Source organism: Conger conger, chromosome 2 (genome assembly GCF_963514075.1).
Source record: "Conger conger chromosome 2, fConCon1.1, whole genome shotgun sequence".
NCBI classification, from domain to species: Eukaryota; Metazoa; Chordata; class Actinopteri; order Anguilliformes; family Congridae; genus Conger; species Conger conger.
In genome coordinates this window covers 44,247,986-44,272,889 of record NC_083761.1, presented here as the reverse complement: position 1 = coordinate 44,272,889, position 24,904 = coordinate 44,247,986, and the positions used below count along the sequence as shown (strand labels likewise).

At 39.9% G+C, this 24,904-nt stretch overlaps 1 protein-coding gene across 1 annotated transcript in view; it reads right to left on the bottom strand.

The window, feature by feature from the left end:
• Positions 1 to 452: 452 nt before the first annotated feature.
• cntnap1 (contactin associated protein 1) overlaps positions 453 to 24,904 on the bottom strand; it is a 29,980-nt gene continuing 5,528 nt past the window's right edge. The window contains exons 2-24 of the mRNA XM_061231032.1: positions 23,086 to 23,187; positions 20,379 to 20,572; positions 19,928 to 20,081; positions 19,485 to 19,688; positions 18,578 to 18,762; positions 18,103 to 18,255; positions 17,603 to 17,864; positions 17,232 to 17,381; positions 16,906 to 17,077; positions 15,871 to 15,977; positions 15,559 to 15,681; positions 12,997 to 13,200; positions 12,480 to 12,636; positions 12,177 to 12,304; positions 11,480 to 11,653; positions 10,490 to 10,708; positions 9,789 to 10,028; positions 8,708 to 8,941; positions 8,267 to 8,394; positions 7,909 to 8,002; positions 7,397 to 7,627; positions 7,151 to 7,198; positions 453 to 6,798 (exon numbers count right to left, since the gene is read on the bottom strand). Of these exons, the coding sequence (XP_061087016.1) occupies positions 6,578 to 6,798; positions 7,151 to 7,198; positions 7,397 to 7,627; positions 7,909 to 8,002; positions 8,267 to 8,394; positions 8,708 to 8,941; positions 9,789 to 10,028; positions 10,490 to 10,708; positions 11,480 to 11,653; positions 12,177 to 12,304; positions 12,480 to 12,636; positions 12,997 to 13,200; positions 15,559 to 15,681; positions 15,871 to 15,977; positions 16,906 to 17,077; positions 17,232 to 17,381; positions 17,603 to 17,864; positions 18,103 to 18,255; positions 18,578 to 18,762; positions 19,485 to 19,688; positions 19,928 to 20,081; positions 20,379 to 20,572; positions 23,086 to 23,187 (3,884 nt within the window). The 3' untranslated portion in view covers positions 453 to 6,577. The remainder of the gene's footprint in view (positions 6,799 to 7,150; positions 7,199 to 7,396; positions 7,628 to 7,908; positions 8,003 to 8,266; positions 8,395 to 8,707; positions 8,942 to 9,788; positions 10,029 to 10,489; positions 10,709 to 11,479; positions 11,654 to 12,176; positions 12,305 to 12,479; positions 12,637 to 12,996; positions 13,201 to 15,558; positions 15,682 to 15,870; positions 15,978 to 16,905; positions 17,078 to 17,231; positions 17,382 to 17,602; positions 17,865 to 18,102; positions 18,256 to 18,577; positions 18,763 to 19,484; positions 19,689 to 19,927; positions 20,082 to 20,378; positions 20,573 to 23,085; positions 23,188 to 24,904) is intronic.

Below are 24,904 nucleotides of genomic sequence, written 5' to 3'. Positions count from 1 at the left end.
TAAACACAGGTATAGTGTGAGTCAACATGTCAGTGAGCCTTTTTCAATGATAGGAAGGGATTTACAATGGTCTTGTAACAATATTGTAATACAAAAATCTTGCCTATTGTACCTGTAGGAAAATATTGTATAACACTTGTTACAATTAGCTGTAGAATAGCACACTTAATAAAGTGTTATTTTCTGAGAGGTACAATGAGACACTTGAACATGATGCTTATAATAAGTCTTTTGTGAGCATTTCAAGTCATATGGAAATAAGGCACACGAATGAGAAGAAAGTTAAAAACGCAAAAGACATGCTAAGCTAGTCAATTCATTCATGGCCACAGTGATAGTTTTTATAACGTGGGCTTATTTGTTGTTATTGCTCAAATACTGTACCACTGAAAATCACAGCTGTTCAGAGGAAGTCAAATGATATTTTTTTTTACATATTTAAATAAAAACACTTTTTCTTTAAGCTTCTTTATTCAGGTGTCAGGTTCGTTCTCAGTCACTCATGTCTTACTTAGTTTTACTCTAGAATATACAGTGCATATGTGAAAGCTAAACCAAGTAGAAAGGAAAAGCTGCAAATCTCAGTGCAGCGACACCGATCAATTCCATTCTTTGGGGTGGCCCAACATGACTTTCACAGCGATGTACTGTCAGCCATCACAATTTGTGTTCTCATAAAATCAAGAGAATGTTTTAATATTTCAGCATTGTGAGAATAACAGTCAGTCCTGTAGTTTAACTTTTTATAGTGTTGTCATTTTTATTAGGGTAGCATTTCATTAGTAATGGAATGATGGTTTTGGCCACAAACAGTAGAGTGAAAGGATTTCCTTCCTGAGTTAACATTTCAACTGTACTATTTTGACTGGATTCACTTCAGTCATTTCAAAAGTTAGAGACAGTCAAGTCTCTTGTAAGGTCTGAGTAACTGCGCTCTGTGAATATCAAGCTGAGTCGAGCTGCAGATCAACACAAGCTGGACCACCCCATCTTCACAAATGGTGAGAAAGTGCTGCAGACATTTAGTAGCTGCTGTATGTACTCATTGTAAGTAGGATTTCAGGCCGAGGTTATGGATGAGGGACTTTCTGACACAGACTCACTCACATACACAAACATATGGACCACACATACATTGCTGCAATGTTTACTAGAAGAGTGATGAGTCGTATCGCATTTGTAACAGGAAGGGAGCTCTGATTCATACAGAAAGACATGCAGTATCACAGGAAATTTGAATTTGCAGCCAGGTGAAAAGTCACGAGTCATTCACATAGTTGTGTTTTGCCTCTTAACATTCTGTTAAATATGCCTAGCTCTCACAAACTTGTGTAATACTTATACAATAGAACAAGTGATTAAGAGACTAAACTGAAAGGCCTCTGTCTGACATATTTATAAATATATAATTTACAAATATTTCGTTTCTGACAGGCATCTTCTGATCTTGTCCTATCTTTCCTGCCCCGGAGATCCAATATTTTTTGTGTATTTTTACATTTGGTATGGGAAAAAAATATTCTTACACTGGTTTTATATCCTTATACACTCAGTGAGCACCTTATATTAGGTATTTATTACTTTTTTCGACTTCAACTTCTGTAGCCTATCCACTTAGTGTTATGATGCGTTGTGTGTTCAGAGATGCTCTTCTGCATACCACTGCTGTAATGTGTGGTTATTTGCGTTACTGTCAGCTTTGACCAGTCTGGCCTTTCTCCTCTGACGTCTCTCATTAAAAAGGTGTTTCTATCTGCAGAACTGCTGCTATTATCAAACTAGAGACTAGTGGGTGTGAAAATCCCTGGAGATGAGCAGTTTCTGAGATACTCAAACCACCTTGTCTGCCACCAACAATCATTCCATGATCAAAGTCAAAAGTCAGAAGTCAAAAGCTTTTCCCCACTCTGATGGTTGATGTGAACATTAACTGAAGCTCCTGACCCGTATCTACATCAATGTATGCATTGCACTGCTGCCACACAATTGGCTAATTAGATAATCGCATGAATAAGTAGGTGTAATAAAGTAATCCTAATAAAGTGCTTGGTGAGTGTATAATACTATGCTTGTAATATAAACATTATAAGCAATTTAAAGACACTGTGCAGTCAAAGTCATGATTTTAATATGCTTATATTATGTCCAAAGACTAAGGGTGCTTACACATTGATTTTAAAATTATTTGGTACATGTATGTAATGAATGAGATTTATTTTCCTGAAAACCGCCTGGTGGTGTATTTCGTATTGGTAGTTTTGTGACCAAAGTCATGACATCCAAATGTGTGGTGGCCAAAACACCCACCCAGTATGAATATATATGTAGTGTACGCTCTCAAGTCCAAAGCCATGACCAAATTCTCAAATATATATTGCAACTCTAACGTTACCTCATCTCCCCAATTTACTTGCTATCTGGTAATTTTGGTAATGTAGCAATGAGCTGTACTTATTTTGTGTAAATACAGCTAACCTTAGCTGGCGAATGTAACATTTCTTCATTCTCCAGACTGTTTTAACGTTACTTCTGCAAACAAAATACATTGTCCTGCATATTGCTCAATATTATATATAGCTCAATATTTATAATGCTGTTATTGCTGTATTCATCATCCATTATTACAGTTGTATAATATCTAGCTAACGTTAGCTAACAACTGGTGTTATGTAGGGTGAACGCTGATCCAGGTAGGTGGGAGAGAGTGGCCTGGGCTGTCAATCAAAAGCGATTGTATAAATAATTATGACAGAACTGACACGTCCGTCTTGAGTCTGCTATATTACGAAATTCAGGTTTTACATCAAAGCAGGTTTTTATCTTTTCAAAGTCTTATAAGTAGAAAAATACATATATATTGTAATTTAGTAACTAAAGGAACAATTTATATGTAAGAAAAGGGAGACTGCACAGGGTCTTCAAATATCAAATAAGCTATTCTACATCTGGCAATGCACATTACACAACATTTCAGAATATAGCTACTGGGATTGTCAGAGTGCAAAACATTTTTCAGGGTTCTTGCACCAGCAAGTGACAGGTGGCCATCCATCATATTAATTGTATGTATGAGTGTTTTTGTTTACTCCTTTGAACTGATCCTTTGAACTTAAGGAGCGGTAAGGAGGCATTCTAATTTCTACATATTCAAACACAGCAAGAAGCGCAGTTAATGACAGGAGTGTTGTTTTCTTCCAGTTTTGAGGAAGAACACAAAACAGCTTAATGCACTTAGTTTAACCGCTGCCCACATCATGAAAACATAACATGAATTCACATTCAGAGCTCTTAGACATAGTTCATATTTTTTCTATTTTATATAAACCAGTAAGATAAAAAAAAGTAAATATACTATTTATTTATATGTACAATGGGCTCCAGAATTATTGGCACACTAATATAAAATAATTCTAGTTATTGACATAACCTTTATTTTCCAACATGTGTAAAGTAGTGCACTTTATTAATGATTCAATGTAATCAACCAGTCTTACATTTTTCAACAAAAAAAAAATATTTGGAGGGATTCTTTTCAGAATCATTGATATTCTTGGTATACCCCCCTCTTCAGTTCAGTTCAGGTTTTTCATGAGATTTAAGTCTGGAGACTCAGGTGGCCATTACAGAACATGGTTGTTGTTTTTACTTTTCTGTGTGGACTTTGATGTACACTTGGAGTCATTGTCCAATCTACCTACGACTTAGCTTCATTGCAGAGGCAACCAGATTTTCTGCCAAGATTTCCTAGCACTTTGCTGAATTCATTGTGCTATTGATCTTAAATAGTGCCACTGGACAACTGGCAGCAAAACATCTCCAAAACATCAATGACCCACCACCATTTTATGAGGGATTTCTCCCTGTATGCATTACATTTTGCAACTAACATGTCGATAGTGTGTATGGCCAAAACATTCAATTTTGGTCTCATCTCATCATAGCACCCTCACTCTCTTCCAGTTATAATTCCAATGAGGTTAGGCAAATTCAAGATGCTTGGCTTTGTTTATTGTGCTTAGTAAGGGCTGTCTTTGTGCCACCCTTCCAAAGAGTTTGCTGGTATGGTGGTGCCATTTAATGTTTTTTTTTTTTAGACTTGGTGACCCCAAGACAACCATTCTGCGATCCTTGGGTTACTTATGGTCTCCCTACTGTCTGTGGGGATTCTATGAACTTTTCTGGCGTTAATACGCATCCTCTTCCTGGCAAGTTTGCAACCATTCCATATGTTTTACGCCTTTTTATGATTGCCTTTAGAGTGCTAAGTGGTATGTGTAACCGTTTATTATTTTATACCCATTACCCGACCTATAATGGTCAGTTACCATCTGGGTCTTCTGAATTGACAGTTCTTTGACTTTTCCCATGCTGATGTGGATTTTGCATGCTTGTTACCTCATTTTTTATACTGTAATGAAACAGGAAATTTACAGTCCTTTAGACTGTGATTAACTAAATTAACTAAATTGTATTTACAATAATTGTTAGGGGTGCCAATTATGTTGGTACTAGTTGTTTTCATAAAAAATTAGATTACTAAATAAAAAAACATTGGAACATGAAACATTCAATAAATGTATTGAAATAAAAGTATATAGTTTTTATGTTTGAACATAAACTATACATAGATTATTGTCCACGTTGTTTATTATATGCATCCTTTTTTCTAAATTTGTATTAATGGTGCCAATATTTCTGGAGCCCACTGTATTTATGTATTTATATATATACTTTCTGCAGACAAAATTAATACAAAGACATGTGCGATTTTCTGCTTTAAGCTGCTATTTTGTTGCATTTTTCTTGCAAGGTGCATTTGACATGCTGTTATGCACAGCTTAAGATCACACATTTTGTACATTCTTTTCTTAAAGGAATACGTTCTTTAAAATGAGTGCAGTGTGGCTATGCTTTAACCTATGCTTTGGTTATGATCCTTCCTGTCAAGCCTCTAAAAAGCAGCAGCAGTAGCAGCATCCTACAGTAAATGCATTAGACAAGCAAAGCAGGAAATAAAGCGCCAACATTTACATCACTGTAGTCCTCCAAACAAAAATGTCTTACGATGAACACACAACTACCACAAAAACACAACAAACTTCACATGGTGCAGTGTACTGCAGCTCTCTGCGTAATGGCAGTTTTGTGTCCTAAGGCCCTGAAAAAGCATGTGTGGCTGTCATCTGGGCCACTGTGTAATAGCACCGAGATATCGGTGGCATATCAATAAATCCAGAAACACAGGGAACAATGGCCACAATAATGCTTATGAAATCAAATTAACCAATTCCCAACCAGTTACATTGTGCCATATTGACCACCTAGCTGGGACCTCAACATTGCAAGCTCATGCAGACAAGCCTTCTTGAAATGCATCCTTCAAAAAAGTACCAATTACCTCACAGGATAGTCATTGCAATTGCACTAGGGCAGGAAGTGTGAACAATCATCAGACTTACTCAAATTCTACAAATGGTGGAAATTGATCTTAAATTTGATGAGTGGCTTCCAATTTCATGTTATCTAAAACAATGCTCTGTGGGATATATGGCACCATGAATGCTTAGTATAGTGTTTAAAGTAAAAGTGTCCATACAATAGCAAACTGGACTATGTAGAACCTTAGAAGAGCAGGCTCATTTCCATAAAAAGGATTTATTTGGCCACTTTGATGCTGATTAAAGTTGTGTCACTAATAGAAGTGGGATTCCTCATAGCAATATTCACAAATTGCTTAATTGCAATCGGGTAATACGTCCAAGCTTTTCTTTACAGTTGCATTTTGTTACAGTTCTGCCATGAAAATTTGAAATTAGTAAAACATTATTTTTTAGTTCAGTTGTTTTAGTTGTTCCATCTATTGTATTTTACCTTTTTCATCTTTGGTTCCCATTCTAGAATGCTTGGGAAAATGAAGAAATGTAGCTGTCCAAAGAATTTTCCTGAAAGTTTTTAATTCCACTGCATATGGCTGTATGTCTCTGTGAGTCAGTTATCCATGAATTTCCATTCTAACAGTGCAAAGGCACCCTTCTAATAAGAGGAGGCTAGGTCACATGAAAGAGCACCAGAAGGTTAGTAAGTAGTAACTAAAATAGTAATACCTATTCTAAAACATGGTTAATGATTCAAAATACTTGACATTTGACGATCTCAGGAAAATGTTACCATTAAGTGGTTTTGACAGGGGTCACTGTATCACTTAGTTATTACTCTGCACATCTGCAATACTTTTTTCTTGAGATTTGAGACTCTTTAGTAACGTTCAAGGGTTAGGACCTATGAGAAGCTATTGGTGTTTGAGAGAACTGGAAGGCATGAACAGTTGCTCCTATCCCTTCAGGCACTTTTATTTCGTCAACCCTGCATCATTATATACTGTAAAGGCATGGGATTGAATTAGCCTTACTGAGCTGTACCTCACAAATACACCATGTCAGGCCAACTGTGTCTATCTCCACTATCTTTGTGGCTGATCCAATCGAAGAAATAAAAAAGGAACCAAACCAAACAGACAAACTAGACATATTAGATGAATAACGTGGTTGTTGAACCCTCACTACCAAAACAAGTTGCGTTATTCACTCGTAAACTCCTCCTGGATTTCTGGAAGGTTCTTCTTGGTCCTTCTTGGTCGGGGCTCAGGCTCCGGCTCAGACTCAGTTAAGGGTTTAGCACTGCTTGGTGACTCCAAACTTTTGGGCTCGTTGGTGGTGTAGCTACCTTTGTAGCGGTAAAAGTTCACATAAAGGACATACCCGACCAGGAATATCAAACCCAAAATGAGGAGAATGATGACTGAGGAAGAAGAAAGAGTCAGTATTAAGCATAATAAAATGACAAGACCTTCACAGACCATTAATAGCTAAGAAGAGAGACATTACTTTAGAGTGGCAAATTCAATGTAAGAGACATCAAAAGACAGCTGTAGCTCAAGCACCAAAACCTGACTTCCCCAGGTTTTCCTTGCTCTAGGCTTGCTCTGCGGGGCTCTCAAGCCTGGGATTTATGTAAAGCTTCTTTTTGACAATTTGTGTTGTAATAACCACTATATACAATATACAATTAATTCAAATGAATTGAAATAGTCTTGATTCTCGGTTATTCGTGGATGAACAGTTTATCTAATTTCAGATGCACCGGAACTTACGTGCCAGCCATGGTGCAGTAGGAAGGTCATCATGGATGTAGTAGAACACTGAAATGATAAAAACCAGAGTTTGTTTGACCAAGGGGACCATGCGAGGCACTACCTGCACAGGCTGCATTCTGTCTTCCTATATTTTACAGTAGCAAACCTGATACAGGTCTGACTGAGACTCTAGACAATACTAAAAGTGTTAAAAGTGTCATTTCTATACCTACAATAACAATTGTACACTGCATAAAGTCTTACCTGGACCAGTGTACCAGGGATCTGCCTCAAAGGGCACTAGCCCCTGATAGGGGGGGAAAGCCCCACAGTTGGACTCTGTCACATCACCAAACACTGTGACGGGTGGCTCTGTCACATTGGGCCGAAAGTAGGTTTTAAGTGGGGCGTAGATGTTGTACCGCACCCCTGATATGCAGCCTATCAGTCCTGGGGCATTGTGCCTCTGGATCTCATAGTCAATATCCCCCACCTCTATATATGAGAGAGAAGGAGGTTACATGTCAATATGCCAGTAAAGTACACAAATGTTCATCTTCACAAACATCTTCAGGAAATTTGGATAATCTTGTACAGTACAGAGCTCAGCACAATTTTACTGTATTTGAATTGCAATGAAATCCACCACCCAACGAACAGACTTTCTACCATCTGACCAATCCTGGCCATGATCTTAAATAGCTAATAATGCCTGAAGACCAAGATTTATTGTATGATTATGCACAGGTCAATGCAGTAACATGGCCAGCTCTTACCCATCACCCTCCCCAGGAACATGGACCTAGGAGAGTTGAATCTTATATCCTCCAGTAGAGTCATACTCTCTCGAGTGGGCTCTGTGTAGTCAACCTGCAAAGCACAAACTTAAGAAGTTCTGCAGGATGTAAAAATGATACTTGGAGTGCACCCATTACTATGCAGAGAAACAGTCATGTAAAGGTATTTCATGCACAAGAATATGATAGCTCCCAAGGATTAAAGGCCTTTGAAAAGCATATTAAAATCTTTGAAGACTGTTCCAGGTAAGGGTGGGATAAAGTATACGGGTGCATTCTGTGTGTGTGTGTGCGTGTGTGTACACAATAATGTGGTCAGAGCAAGGACAGGCCATACCTGTATTCGTATGGTATGGTTGTGCCTTGTGATGTTGATGAAATGGGGGAACCCATCTGCTAGGTTCCTGGAAGACACCTGATATGTATGAGGGATCAAGCCCAGCCTGTACCTCAAGTCCACGGTGCCTAGAAGAGGTTGAATATAAAATAATGATATCGTCTTATATAAATATCAGTAAGATTACGGCAGGTTGCTATCATAGTATGAAATGTGTACGGAAAAACAAAAGTAGTCAGAGGGAAATCTTAAATACATAAATAGGAAAGAAAAGTACTGGAAATGCACAATATCATACAGTGAGTAAAGAAAAGCCCATAAAACAATATCAGCTTTTGAACTTTACTCGTCTCCTCAGAGATAATGTGCCAAATGTAACAGACCTGGAAAGTCATGGGACCATTCTACGCCACTGTGGGTGGACACTCGTTCTAAGCGTACCGTCGTTTTTGAGGATGACGGCGACGTAGTCCCTAACGAAAGAGCTGATATACAGCAGTATGGCCGGTGTCTGGGTGGTGCTGAAACTGAACTCAATCTCATCGCTGGTCTGGTTATATCCCAGACTGAAGTTATGGGGGTACATCCAATGGGCCCATTGGATCTCGTCAGAGATGGCCTCTGTCCGGATGTTGTACCGCAGCCATGACCCTGCCTCAAAGTAGGCTCCAATATCTTATGAAGACAACACAGAGAAATGTAACATTAGCATGTTACACCTCATAATCAATACTCAATACAAGATCAATATGCGTGTGCACATTTCACAACTAATATATGGCAAAGTAATACTGTACTTTGTAATAAACTACTACTAAGTACTACTAAAATAATGCAATTGATTTCATGCATTCCATTTCAGTGGATTCAGCCTATATTTTCTTTCTCCTATTTAGGATTGTCAGTTGTCTGTGTCACCAGGAAGGGTCATATTTTTCCTCCACAACTGCCATACGACTGACAGAACAAACCTTTTCATATATACTCAGGGAACACTTTATTAAGTATTTATTAGACTTATTTTTTAGACTTGTACTGCTGTAGCCTATCTACTTTGTTGTGCATTGTGAGATGCTCTTCTGCATACCACTGTTGTAATGTGTGGTTATTTGCATTACTATCACCTTTCTGTCAGCTTTGACCAGCCTGGCCATTCTCCTCCGGCGTCTCTCATTATCAAAGCATATCTGTCTGCAGAACTGCTGCTCCCTACTCTTTAGGGGCTGCCAGACTTGCTTAAGGTGGGCACTGCTGGAAGCACTACAGATAAATCATGTGAACTCCTCTAATATGCTCACCACCAATTTTCCATATTACATGTGACACAATGTCCAGGAGGAAACATAGTACTACTGCGAAGAGAAGAAGTGCTTTTTTCTCTGACGACTGCAGGTAAATACTATTTGCCTATAAATCTAATTTGGTGAAAGTTACAAAGTAGATAGACCTGGTTGGCTAACTGGCTAGCAATAAGTACTGTAAATAACAAGTAGTTGAGCAGTTGGTGGTACATAGCTGTTACCTTTGTGGCAGTAATAGCCATCGAAGGCTGTGTTGTTGCAGTCACAGAAGTAGGAGGCAAAGCCCTCCATGCAGCGGCCACCGTTTCGGCACGGCAAAGTGGTGTTCAGACACTGGCCTGTGCAGTTCAGCCGTATCCCCTCTGTCTCATTCACTTTCCCCTCTAGATCCAGGGGCACCCCATTCATTCGCAGTCCCCTGAGGCAGCCCAGGTATGCCCTCAGTTTGAACCAAGCAGCACCTGGTTGTAGAAAGTACAGACATTCAATGGCCAGTTGTCTTTTAATGTTTCCGTACACCACCTTCAAGTAGCAATACCTTAATTAATTTTATTACTTCAACTTCATGTTTGCTGGCATTTCAGTTGCAGTTCTCTTAATCTATCCAGCGACAGTATGTTTTTAGAATGTAGCTTTTTGAAATTTTGATAAACGTCTGGGAAAAGAGTTATATAGCTGTTCCTGTCACAACAAATTACATTTCTTGAGGTTATGAATGATAATTCTAGGCTGAAATATCCGATTAACTGTAAGATAAACTGGCCTTTCTAAATAACATAGAGAGCAGATGATGAAATTGCTATTTCACTAAGATATGAATTAGTCATATATTTTACTACACTATGGATCACAGCTCTACCGAACCAGTTTCTCTATTAAAGACAGCGATGGCTGCCGTTCTGCCTCGGCTGTCGGAACGCACCTACAAGGAGGGGCTCTGTGAAAACCATGGAAACAGAGGTCTGCCCAGGAAACCGGCGTATGGCCCAGGGCTGGTAGTCAACCTTAAGGCGAGCTCCCTTCACATTGAGTTCAGCCTGGACAAAGTGCCACTCGTCATCATTGAGGGGCCATGGTGAGCGTAACGTCACGTTGATGATGCCATCTCCAACCATGAAGATGAAGACAAGGTCGGTTGTGGCTGAGAGACAAGGCACCCAATAAACAGGAGTTAAGGTCCAAAAATTGAAATAATATACAGCAGTTTGAGGTAAGAAGCTGAAGAAACTGAACTCTGCTTTCCTAAAGTAGGTAATGGAGCAATGTAGGGTTAAGGGCTTTGCTCATGGGCCCAACAGCCGTGCAGATCGAACCACCGACCTATTAGGTCCCAGTCATGTATCCTAAGCACTACGCTACAGGCCGCCCCAGATTCATCAAAGTTTTTGGAAGTCCGTTTTTTAGTAGGATCCGAACGCAATTCACAAGTGGTCTCAGCTGTTTATACTGTGCACGGAAAAGACTGAACCAATTTCTTTGATGAGGCTCAGGAGTTGGTTCACCACAGACTGTATAAAAATGACTATGTGCAAGGACAGGGAAAACATTCAATTTCAAACTGACAAGCAAATTTGTACACAGATTTTGGAAAATATTGATAAATGAGGCCCAATGTGTGTAAGCCATACATGAGACCCCAAAAGAAGAAGGCAAAAATAAGTCTCATGAGAAAATCTCTCAAAAGCCATAATTCTTGTAAATAGTATACACAAAATACAGTGTATTTGGATGTACATTTTTCCTACTGCGTGAGTAAACTCAATTACTGAGCACAGAACTATACAGTGGGGTGCCCTATATTTGAATAAATAATTTATACTGACAAGCAGTTAATTAATTTGCAAGTGCAAGAAGGCTTTTATAGGGTTGTTATTAAAACTATTGTTAAATGTGGAATATCTGCCCCACTTACTGTTGAGTTCTACCCTGATGAAATTACGATGGCGGAAGTCTGAATTTTCCAGGAATACACCACGGGGGGCAGTGGTTCTGAAGTGGAAGCTGATATCAGCACTTGTGCCAGGCTTGAAAGGAGGGAACTTTATGTAGGTTGGTTTGGTGAAAGATATTGCGTTCCAGGTGTTTTCTAGAGAAAGATGCAACACATGTTACCAAGTCTGCCCAGCAGGGGTCCCTAAGATTGCTTTGTGTTCCTGGGCCCATTCTTTCTTAATTTTAAACTTAAACTTTAGCTTTGATTACAAAAAAAACAACACCAACTGCAAATGACAAAGCTAACTGTAATAATCAATGGAGAAACATTAAAGCAGGTCAGACTTAGCTACCACATGCCAAATGACAACAAAACAGGTTGAAACAAACTATAAATGTGAATAATTTTAGATGCTATAAATCTAGCATTAAATTAGTTATATCTTATCCCTTATTTCACTAATACTGTGTGACTTGTAATCTGTACTCATCAAACTGAATGTTTCAGATTAAAATGAAGAAAGCTTTAGGCCTTTAGCTCTTTATGTCACAGTATACTGTAGATGTATGCTGTTTAGCACACTTTTACATTCACAGTCACATTCTATAAAATGCTATGACCAAAAATGAATAAGAGCAGCGAGTGAAATTCTACTTTAGAGGGGTGCAATACTCACGGTCACCATGGCAGCGAAGAGGTCCGATATTAAATTGAGCGACTGACCCAGTCCGGTTAGTGTCCCCTACAGCAACCCACAGAACAGGCAAGTGATCCTTGTAGTTCAGCCAGCCAGCATCTGAAGACCTGTTTACCCAGAAAATATGAGAATCAGCCCAAAGCACATCTCTGTGGAAATGCCAATGATCTTTTTTAAGTATGGGAAAATAAAGATTTTACAAAAAAAAGCTACTTCAGACAAATCTTCTCCAGTTCATGTGAATATTTTGTTTCGCAGCGGACGACCAATGTCCCCCCTCACCATAACCGGTAGTCTGCATCACAGTTGCAGTAAAACCGGGAGTCTGTACAGGTCCGGTTAATGGCACAGCCACACTTCTGGCTCTGCATGAATGCTCCTCCCCAGTACATGTGGCTCTCATTATTGCGACCAATCCAGTAACTGAATGGTCGTCCTCCTGGGGGTGAGAACACAGAAATGAGTCTGCAGTCGATGCTGCTGCTGGTCCTCTACATCAGTGAATACATCAACCTTAACCTACAAAAACACCTGAATGTGTTTGGTTAGATTAGATTAATCATTGAACTCAATATATACTTATATGATAGTTGTATATCGCTGGCACGAGCAAAACCAAAATTAAGATGAAGACAAAAGACAGATTAGGTGTGGACCACCCTTTCTCAGGACTGGACTATGCAGAGAAACATTCAACTCTGGCAATGGTACAGACAGTATTGCTACTATAATCGCAGACCCATAGGGACAGGACTAATGTGCTTTTATTACTGATGCAACTGACATCGAATCTACTCACCGGGTGTATTGAGGAGGCGGGACTTGTAGCAGTTAAACACAATCCACTGTTCACAGTATGCAGATGTGTTTGCCAGGGCAGTGACCTCAGCCCAGGAAGCATTGTGGTATTGCACCTCTCCCAGGTAGGGCCGATCTATCGTGGAGCCTGTCACCCTGGTGTTGTCGATGCGATTGTGCCTGATCACTGTCCAGGCTTTATCGGCTGGAAGCAAACATAGCAAGGCTGTACATCACACCTTATCAAGCCATCATTTTGAATCAATTCCAAAAGTTATTGATTTTGTATTGTTTCACAAGTTGCGGGCTAGATAATGCATGGCATATTTCTTCTGCCTGTTTGCCATCTTGGTAAATGGTAAATGGACTGCATATATATAGCGGTTTCATCCAAAGCGCATTGCAATTAATGCCTCTCATTCTTAAAATGCTTATCCATCCTTGCGGTACTAACATTAATCACTGAACCTCACTGTGTGTGCGTGTGAGTGTGTGTGTGTGAGAATGAGAGACCTACAAAACAAACCTGATTGCTATTTGGCCCTAAAAGAGACAATACATTAGCTGAGTATGTCTACTCTGTCAGATACAAAGTAGACACAGATCCTGACCAAGTACAGACCTAATGACCACACCCTTGCTATTGAAAAAGGCAGAGATTGATTTTTTATTTTTTTTTGCCAATATGGCTTTTGTACTGGAAGAATTAGATCCAACATCGCAGCAATTTAATTAGTGCACGGAAGCGCAGCTCATCAGTTTTGCAAACCATTATGATATTAGCCCAAAAAGGAAATATAATCTGTTTTATTCCATCCTTAATTGAGTTCAATATTTTGGAGGAAACGGTGAGTTTTGGAGCTATAAACTACACTGGAACATCTTAAACTAGAACTAGAGGTCAGAAAAGTAGCATAAGCAGAGAAAGAAATTCAATTGCAGCTTAATGAGAAAAAGGACATGAGGGAAAAGGAAATCGAACTTAAGGAATGGGAACTAGAAAAATTCAGGCTTCAAAATGGAAACTTGAACTTGGGGTAGGTGGTCAGGTGTCATATTCATTTGTTTGGGCTTTCCTGTGACAGTGTGTGCTTACTGGTAATGCTCAAATGGCATATTCTTCATTGTCTGCAGAACAGAGTTTGCAGTATGGGGAGGTAAAGGCAGCTATATTAAGAGCTTATTAGCTGGTTCCTGAAGCATATAGACAACAATTTAGGAATTACAGTAAGCAAGATAAAAACTAAAGAAAAAGCGATTCTCTTTGATAGATGGTTTGACTCACAGGAAGTTAACTCAGACTGAGAGACATTCCTCTTGTAGAGGATTTTAAAGGAGGACTTCCTCCAGACAGACATAACGTTGCAGAGAAAAAAGCATGTGATGGAACGAACTATGACTTCAAAGCTGTAATTAAAAGCTCATAAAACCAGGATAAAGGCAGGTTTTCATCTCATACAGGTGATAAGGAAAATACAGATGGACCTGTTAGTAGTGAGAATGTTTTAGGAGCTAGACAGTCTTTGGTTTGCTTCTATTGTAAAAAGAAGGGGCACAGGATGTCTGGGGGCATTTGGTGTCCGGCTGTGTAGAAGTTGGTGTTCGGCCTAATCCAGTTGAAGGTATTACCATGAGGAGAAAATGATTTTTAACAAAGGGGGAGAAAATGATTTCAGTAACAGTATCAACTTAAGTGAAATGTTTGCAGAAAGTCCTGTTACACCTCCATTTGGTGACTACTTCTCACATGACCAGCATTGAAACTAAATACTTGAGGCTAGCAGGTCTTGGTGATGAATTGGGTCATAATTCAGTGGCACGTGGATGCTTCAGAGTTATCTTCATGAAACTGAGGATGAAATGAGCAAAGCTCCTTTTTTCTTAAAAAAATGTGGTGTTTTAATGAAAAAAGGCCAATAGAGGTTCCTGCACCAGAGGAATGGAATGCAGTTATTCGTCAACCATTAGCAGATTTTTAGTCTGGTGCATGATGGTACTTTGGCAGGCAACTTGGACATTGCAAAGACATACTGTATGACTGTATTCTGTGGCATTTATTTTGGCAGATTTCTGGAAAGCCAAACCAGAATTCTCGTTGCCCCTTTACAGCCCATTCCTGCCTTTGATGAACCTTTTAGGTGGGTTATTGTTGATTGTCTTGGTCCAAGAGCAGTAATCAGTTAACTAACTAACTATAAAGTGTGAATCCGCCTGGTGTGCAACGCCAGTGAAAACCGACATTCTCGCTACCTTCCTGTGTCCATCTCTTCTGTCCACCCAGGGGTGTCGCACATCGTGTGATAGACTGCTTTCAAAGAAAGTAGGCTAACAACGATAAGTTCACTATTAAAAAAAAAAAAGCATCGCAAGCATAATTTGCGTTTTGTTGTGAAAGTCCAGAAGTGAAAGTGAATACATCTTGCCTTTGATATTTCTGTAGTTTTGGGGAGAAGATGCAGAGCGCCGCGTATCTTGCCCTGTTTCAATGCAAGGGCCTAACATTGCAGGGGACATAAAGGTTTCAGTACTGAACAGTAACAGTTAGTTGGAAGTTTGCACCCACCTTTCATTTTGCAGTAAACACTAAAGGGTTTCAAAGGGCCGCTCAAGTCAGGGTCAATGGTGTAGTTGCCAGAATAGTATTTTCCATTGAGTCGGTAGGCCTCACAAGACTCTTTGTAAACCGCTATGAGCAGTGGTAAAGAAAAAAGTACATTCAGAGGACTTCACACACGCCATTAAAACATATACTCTTTTACCAAGTCATGCCTCCAAATAATGTTTAATAACAATATGTCAGAATAGAGTTATGGAGATAGAAGGAATCAAAGGACGTACTGGTGGTAATGTAATTAGCACAATAGGCAATACTCACACATATGACACACCTCTCCTTTGTAGCCAGTATTTTCACATAAGCACAAGAAGTCATCCCAGGACTGAATGCATCTGCCTTCATGCTCACATGGGTTTGGGAGGCACCTGAGGACCAAAGATATCACAAGATTCTCCAATTGAAAGTGTTTATGTGTGTGAGAAAGAGAGAGAGAAGAGTGAGTGGTTCAGGAAGTGAGCGGGACTAACATAAACAGGAAAGCCTGAAATAGACCAAGGCCTATGTGTTTGTTACAGCTCCCTGATAAACCCAGGCCATCAACTCTCATTCCATCCAGAAACATGTGGCAGCATCAAAATATAGTATACGCTGCTGAAGAAAACAGCTCAAGCTAGGTTTTGAAACAGCTGGTAGCTGGTAGACCAGTTAGGCCAGCTCCACACTCATCCAACTCAGGTTATGTTTTGAAACAGTTGATGGCTGGTATTTCAAGCTGGTCAGAGCTGGATTTTACACCAGGGTAGTCATATAATTTCAGTCACTACAAATATACACTCAGTGATCACAATTAGGTAGACTTGTGCACCAGCTTGTTAATGCAAATATTTAATTAGCCAATCATATGGCAGCAACTAAATGGATAAAAGAGGTTCAGCTGTTTTTCAGACCAAATGTCAGAATGGGGAAGAAATGTTATCTAAGTGACTTTGACCGTGGAATGATTGTTGCTGCCAGACAGGGTGGTTTGAGTATCTCAAAAACTGCTTATCTCCTGGGATTTTCATGCACAACAGTTACTAGAGTTTGCAGGGAATGGTGCGAAAAACCCCCAAAAGATCTGCAGGTCCTGCAGGTATAAACGCATTTTTAATGAGAGAGGTCAGAGGAGAAGGGCCAGACTACAAGCTGACAGGAAGTTGTCAGTAACGCAAATAACCATGCATTACAACAGTGGTATGCAGAAGTGTGTCAAACCAATAGGCTACAGCAGCAGAATTGAGTCCAAAAAATAAGTCCTAATAAATACCTAATAAAGTGTTCACTGAGTGTATGTAGGTGTTCCACAGCCCATACCTGTCAGTGATGCCACATGTGCCCAGCATTAGCTCTGAGTAGCTTCCCCAGCGCCACTGCAATACGTTGTCGATGTCCACTGGCTCGTTATCTATGAAGATCTGCTGCATGCAGCCATGGAAGGCATTCAGCTTTGTCTCACACCTGGCAGTGTTGTTAAACTTAGGACACCCTGGAACCAAGAAGAAAAAAGCAAGCTACAAATGTACAGATATATTTATTTCTATTTGCCTTGGAAATAAAGGACCAAATGAGAAAGATCTGAGATTAGATTACTGTCTGAGGCTAAGATCTTCATTATATCCCCTGTCAACTTTATTGCTCACCTCCAAAGACGTATTGGTCACCAGTGCGCACCGTGAAAGGGTTCGTGATTTTGAGAGGAGAGCCCTCATCTTCATCGATGATCACCGTCACAAAGTTGTCCCTGGCCAGTACTTCTACCGTGTGCCAGAAGCCATCGTACAAACGGTAACCTGAGGCAAGCAAATAGCTGATGATATGAATCAGGAGTCCTCAAGGAACATTACACGATTAAGCTACTCGGTTAAAATATATACGTGCAACAATAAACCGCAGAACGCAGCAGATTTAATTGGATTATTTTTATCCACTCCTTTTCAGGATAAAAGCTGAGTAAAAGGTAGAACAATTAAGCATTCATGAAATTAAGGACTGAATACTTCCTGGAACTCACCAGCACCAAACTGCAGCTTCTTCTTGCCAGGTTGGATGAGGGTGATATTGACCTGGCCTTCACTCAGCCCAAGCTCCAGGGTGCCCAAGTCATCGGCAAACCGGGTAAACATCAGCAGGCCTGTGTAGTCCCAGGAGCGGAATTTGAACTTCACTGCCATGCGCGATTTACGGTTGAGCCCTGGCAACTGCAGGTAGTTGTTGGGCCCAGCAAAGGTGAAGGGCTTCAGTATAAGGTCCGTGCAGGCATAGCGTATGGATCTCTGGGAGTCCAGGGTGAGGGAGTAACAAGGGGTTTAAGATACCAACCAATCCATCAATCTGAAGTACTCAAGTCCCAAACATAAATTAATGAAAACTAATCCTGACAAGCCTAGGAGCCTAGAAAAAATTATAATATGAAACAATTCAAATAAGAGCTAACATTGAAATCTCCATCCATGGTGTCCTTACAGTACGCCGACACAATAGATGAATGTTAAGAGAACCTATGAAATATACCTGCCGAGGAGGAATACGGATCTCTGGATCCTCCCACTGTGCCATTCCAATGATGTTGACCCCATTGTAGAAGACATTCTCCAGGCAGCCGCGGAAGTTGCTCTTGCCAGGAAGGTGGGGCATGTTAGGTTCAATCACTCCACCCACGTATACCTTTGAATGAGAGTAAATATTATAAACTGCTTCATCACAAACTAATTCTGCTTAATAACTAAATGGTCTCCTATGATCGTTTCACTTGGGAATGCTATTTCCAAGTCTAACCCTATCATTCAAGGATTGCAGATGCTCAGTGGGTAAAGCTGAATGTGCATTTTGTTACTGAAAGTATTACTGTTTCAGTTTCTCAGGGGTTTGTTGAAACTAATTCTGGCAGCTCCTATGCCACATGCCATGTAGCCACCTTGTCATATATTTAGTTTGTGGTCACAAAGTGCACGTAGCCACACCCATCCTTTAACGGTTGTGCACCCACCTGGTTATCCAGGTCCAAGTAGGTGAATTCCCCATTGCAGATGACTCTCTCTGTATGACTGTCCACTGTCAGGTTGACCTGCCGTCCAAGACGCTTGATGGTGACATAGTGCCAGTGTTGGTCATCCAGGAGGTTGCCCACAGTCACTGTGGTCAGGCCATCTACCTGGTGGACAGGGCTACTCCCTGGGGAACACAGACATTATTGAGACCTATGGTTCAAAATAGACCATCTTGTTTTCTTCTTTTTTTTCTGGAGAATGATGTTCAAATAAATTAATGTTTGCTTCAGTCAGTTCATGGAAGGCCACTGTGTATATTCTTCAAAATTTGAAAAAAATGGCCAACTTACATAAAAACCTGATTATGCACCTATCTTAAATCAACATTAATAATATTCAAAATAAGAGCTCCAAAGTAAAAAATGGATAATGTACTCAAGGATTTTCTTCATAAGCCTCTGTTACCTCAAACATAATCATGTTTACAACCAAGAGGAATGATTTTTGGTTACAGTCCATTCAATAGTCATCAGTTATAACATGACAACTAAAATACATTTGAGACATTCTTTTTTGCAGATACAGTCTATGTGCAATTGTATATGTATAAAGTAATGAATGACTTTGCACACTTGAACACTGTGGTGTCAGTGGCTACTTGTATTTTTTTTTATCCATACACTACACTACACTACACTATTCTTTTATTTATAATATTTTCTTTATAAATTATGCACACATTCAGTCATTCTCACCTTTTAAAAAGATCATGTGAAATGTGGTGGAAGAAGCGAAGCCAGTCTTTTGTCTGGCCACCTCTGATCAAACAGTGAGTGCTTTGGTATACCTCAATCCCCAGTGTTACAGTGGGACCCTGAGACATACAGACCTTATTACATCACTCACCCAGGCTGATGTGCAAGTACAGACGGGCGTTCTTCAGCTCCAAGGTAAGTAGATCTCCCTGGGTGCCCTCGCTGTGCAGCAGCAACCCGTCCCTTTCAAGAGTCTTGAAGTTTATAGCGATGTGGTCCTTTAGCGTGCGAGACTTCTTTCGTGGAAATTTGTAGGCCAACATGTCGTCTCCATAGTACGACATGACGTAGGAGTCTTTCACATGCAAAAAAAAGTGGGATTAGGAGATTATTCAATCCATACCATTTTAAAAGTTCACACCCATTTTCCTTTTTGTCACAACAATATCTTCTAAAGCATTGTGTGAACATTTGTAGCACTATAAACATACCTGTGGTAGAGGTCTAACCACTCAATTTTCAAAAATGTATTTCCTTCTGTTGCATGATTATGGACAGTTCTGGAGTTAATTTTATGAAGTGGTCAACCCTCACCATAGGGACAGCCATAGATCTCCAGTCGAATTCCAATTTTTCCTCCCCATTTGGTGTTCCAGCCCAAGGGAAGCAAACGCAGGTGTTTGGCAGTGAAGGCGTAGTGGAAATTGTGCCTCTTCACTTGGTAATAGTTCCAGTTCCCTGACAGTGTCTGAGTAACAGAGAGCAACACATCTATAAGCACAAAACTAGACTGAACGATTACGAAACATATCATTAAGAGTGCCGTTTGCTTTAGATCACCTACTCCAGAATAACTGGAATGAATTACCACACATGCTGCATCATTCAAAAACATAACATTTTCAATCAAACTTACACATAAAGGAAAAACTTTCCAAAACATGCTAACGTTTGCATCTTGACTCCATTATTGTAATGCATTTAATAAATCATGAAAGACATATACTGTATATAATAGGTATGCAAATGAGGCCCAACCCCATACCGAGTTCCCTCCTCTTTGAATATAAGGGGTCCAGGAGTCAGGTCGGTCCCCATAGAGCAAGGTATACTTAGTGACCCAATCATAGGAGTTAAAGGTCCCCTGGGTGGCGATGGCAACAATACGGTACTTCCTGTGCAGGTCAATCTGGAGCCAGGGCTCCTTGTCTGAAGGTGATGGGGACCACCCACTACTCCCTGTGGAAAACACCCCAGGTACAGTACATGTGAAAAACTGATGTTCTCATAAACACATATTGTAACTGGCATTTACATTTATCAATCAATTTATGTATCTCCTTTTCACTATTGCATCACAACAATGAACAGATTGTCTAGCAAAGGTCGCTTCATAAAGTATTCAGACCCCTTCACTTTTGGCACACTTTATTGTGTTGTAGATTTGATTTTAAATGGATAAAATTGCCATTTAAAATTACATTGCCCATCAATCTGCTATCAATAATCCCTAATGACAAAGTGAAAACATTTTTTTAGTCATTTTTATGAAAAAAATTATTAAAAACTGAAATCTCTTATTTATATAAGTATTCAGACCCTCAGATTGGATGGGACGCATCTGTGAACTGCCATCTTCAGGTCTCTCCACAGATGTTCTATGGAGTTTAAGTCTGGGCTTTGGCTGGGCCACTCATGGACAGTCCGGAAGCCACTGCAGCCTTGACTTGGCTGTATGGCTTTGAGTCATTGTCATGCTGAAAGGTGAACCGTCACCTTAGTCTGAGGTTGCGTGCACTAAGTTTTCATCTAGGACCTCTCTGTATATGGCTGCATTCATCCTTCCCTCAATCCCTGTCCCTGCTGCTGAGAAGCCTTCGTCTTCATCTTCACTCTTCAGTGAAGCTTCACTGTAGGGGTGATGGGTAGTGCCTGAAGAGTTACATTGTCTCACCAGACCAGAGAATCTTTTTCCTCATGAGTTTAGCAAAATCCAAGTAGGCTGTCATATGCCTTGTATTCTGTCTAGCCATTCTACCTTAAAGGCCTGATTGATGTTCGTCCTTCTGGCAGGTTCTCCGATCTCTGCAGAAGACTTCTGAAGCTCTGTTAGAGTGACCATTGGGTTCTTGGTCATCTCCATGACCATGGCCCTTCTTGCCTTATTACATCACTCACCCAGGCTGATGTGCAAGTACAGATGGGCTTTCTCTGGCTCCAAGGTAAGTAGATCTCCCGGGGTGCCCTCGCTGTGCAGCAGCAACCTGTACTTATCAAGCGTCTTGAAATTTATAGCGACATGGTCCATATCATTTACTCCATACCAATTTAAAAATCCACTCCCATTTTCTCATGGGAACACTCAAAGCTTTAGAAATGGTTTTATACCCTTGCCCTGATCTATGCTTCCCACAATTTTATCACAAATCTCTAGAGGGTTCCTTAAACTTCATGGCTTGGTTTTTTTTGCACACGTGTGTGCCTTTCTTAACTATGCACAATCAATTAAGTTTGCCACAGATGGACTCAAATCAAGTTAGCACATCTCAAGTAAACAGGATGTACCTGACCACAATTTGGAGTGCCACAGCAAAGGGTCTGAATACTTATGCATAGGTTTTTAATAAGTTTGCAAACATTTCTAAAAACATGTTTTCACTTTGTCATTCTTTGTCATTATTGAGTGTAGATTGATGGGTAAAAATGGAAATTGTCAAATCTAGAACACAATAAATTGTGCAAAAAGTGATCGGGTCAGAATACTTTTGGAACCCACTGTGTGTGTCTATGACCATAATGTTTGGGACAAATGGCTTTGCAGGTGTTCTGAATTAATCAGGTTTATTGAATTGCTTCCTTAGTGCAGGTACTGTATAGGAGCGTTTTTTTATTTTGTTTGCCTTTGGAGACCGGGGTTGTGCTAATGAAAGTGAAGTTAGCCATTATAAGGCTAAGAAATAAGAAAAAACAGTTAAATTAGTTAAAAAAATCTAATGTTTGGAACAAGAGTAAGAGTACTAGTGAGTTCAGTTATCACAAAGGGTCTGGTAGGCTCTACATTTGATAAGCACATCATTTTCACTATAATAAAGAAAACCCCCAAACATATTACAAATATGATTTTAATTTCACAGGGTCTTCAACTTCCCAACAATTTAAAAAAAATTTGATTATATAAGAGATTTAGATTTTGTCTCCTATTGTGAGCTGTTTTTGCCTACCAGTGTAGCATATTGCAGCTTCCATGGCCATAATCCCTGTCCACACCAAGAGCTAGAACTATAACTATAAGTAGGTATAACAATAACAATGAGTGCTACTGTGTGTTCTGAGCTTGTATTTCACAGATTCAAAAGCTGTTTTTGAAATCAGCAGCAAGACCCATCAAAAACCAACATAATATTTTCTATGCTCAGTGATTTCCGCATTGTACTTTCTTGCTGAAGACAGATAGACCTCCCTCGGTCTCAGCTGTTGGACATTATTTTGCCATTGGTATGAGATGTTTTCAACATTATGAGGTTGAAAAACTTCACTGGTAGTAGAACGGGAGGCGGAGTTGACTTTGTGTAGTTTCTTTCCTTTTCTGTTATTTACAAAGCTAGGGTTGCATTTACCAGAAGACTGCACTCCTTAAGCCACAATTAACACTGCGGGTTGGGCCTAGCACCACCCTGTCCGGCAGTTACTTTCTTCACAACTGACTCATTCATATGGTATTATGTAACTATTATGTAAGTAGTCAGACTTACCATACAATCTAGCAAAGTTGGCAGTGTACAAAATGTTATATCTGGAGGAAGCCAAGAATGAAGATGCATAGAGCGAAGGGGTCAAAGGATCAAGACATGGTCCTGTAACAGAAGAGACAGCAGGAAAGCCACATTACATTTAGTTTTTTGGTCAAGCTACGTTGCTTGATAATTAAAAGTGTAATCTACTACAGCATTATCATCAAATGATTCAGCAGGCAATAAAAAAAAACATTCATGATGAACAAGTTTAAGACATAAGCACATTCATCTCCAATATGAACATGACAGGATTGCACCCTGGAACCCACCAAAGATACAAATTTACCAAAACTGATTCATGATTATGCTTGCTATACTACAGGTGAAGTAAATATAATCAATAATAAGCAATAATAGTAATGACAAATGTTGGCAAATTATTTGAAAAGTACCATAAAAACATACAAGAATACTGTATCAAGCCAGGACCTATATTTATCCATCATAACATTGTATTTTTCCCTATGATTATGGCAAGAACACTTGTCACTGAGGAAATGAATGATAAAAGGTTGTGGAGAAGGATCTGGCACAAAAGAGGTAAATACATACTCAAGTTATTTTAAAGGAAATGTAGGAGAAACAAGTGATGCCCTGTAGCAAATTCACGTTACTCGGGGGCATGTACAGTGAGTCAACTCTTCCTTTTTGCTTAGTCCATTTTTTTGTTTTTATGGAGTTTATGGATGTGCATATACTTTCAATATGAAGACATTTTCACTAAAATGCAATGACCCACTTCTCATGTCCATATAAAAAGGCTTCGGAGCATATTGCTTATCAGTTGATATTCAATTATATGTGCACTTTTATATAGTTCGCTATTTTCGTATTTTATGAAAATAAATTGTGTTTCCCTTCTTTAAACAGGTCTGTTCTACCTCATTTTCAGTGGGTACCTTTTCTTCTCAGATGGGCGTTTTCTCCACATTATGAAAAAACAGTTTGGCACATTGCATGACCCCAGAGAACAGAGGGGCCAAAACGGTTATTGGGAGGTGTCTCTTTGTTGGTAAAGTTCAACACAGAGTTGAACTTTCAACACAGGTAAAGTTCAACACAGAGTTGAACTTTATGACTTGATTGCTGTAATAACAACAGTCATGCTATATCTTCATAAATCATCAAAGCTTTTAACTCTGATACATTGGCTTCAGAAAGTATTCAGAACCCTTCACTTTTTGCACACTTTAATGTGTCCATCCATCCATCCATCCATTTTCTTAACCTGGTTATCCTGAACAGGGTCGCAGGGGGGCTGGAGCCTATCCCAGCATACATTGGGCGATAGGCAGGAATACACCCTGGACAGGTCACCAGTCCATCGCAGGGTACACACACCATTCACTCACACACTCATACCCACAGGCAATTTACACTCTCCAATGATATACATCCTAACCGGCATGTATTTGGACTGTGGGACGAAACCGGAGTACTCGCAGGAAACCCACGCCCCACTTTAATGTGTTAAAATAGCTATTTCTGCCCATCAATCTACACTCAATAATACACAATGACAAATGAAAACATGTTTTTGGACATATTTGCACAGTGGCCTCAATAATTGTGAAATGGAGGAAGTTTGGAACCATAGAGACTCCTAGAGTTGGCCGTCCGGGCAAGAAGGGCCTTGGTCAGGGAGGTGACCAAAAACCCAGCAGTCATGCTAACAAAGCTTTGGAAGTCCTCGGCAGAGATGGGAGAACCTGCCGGAAGGACGACCATCGCAGCAGTACTCCATCAATCAGGCCTTTATGGTAGAGTGGCTAGAGTA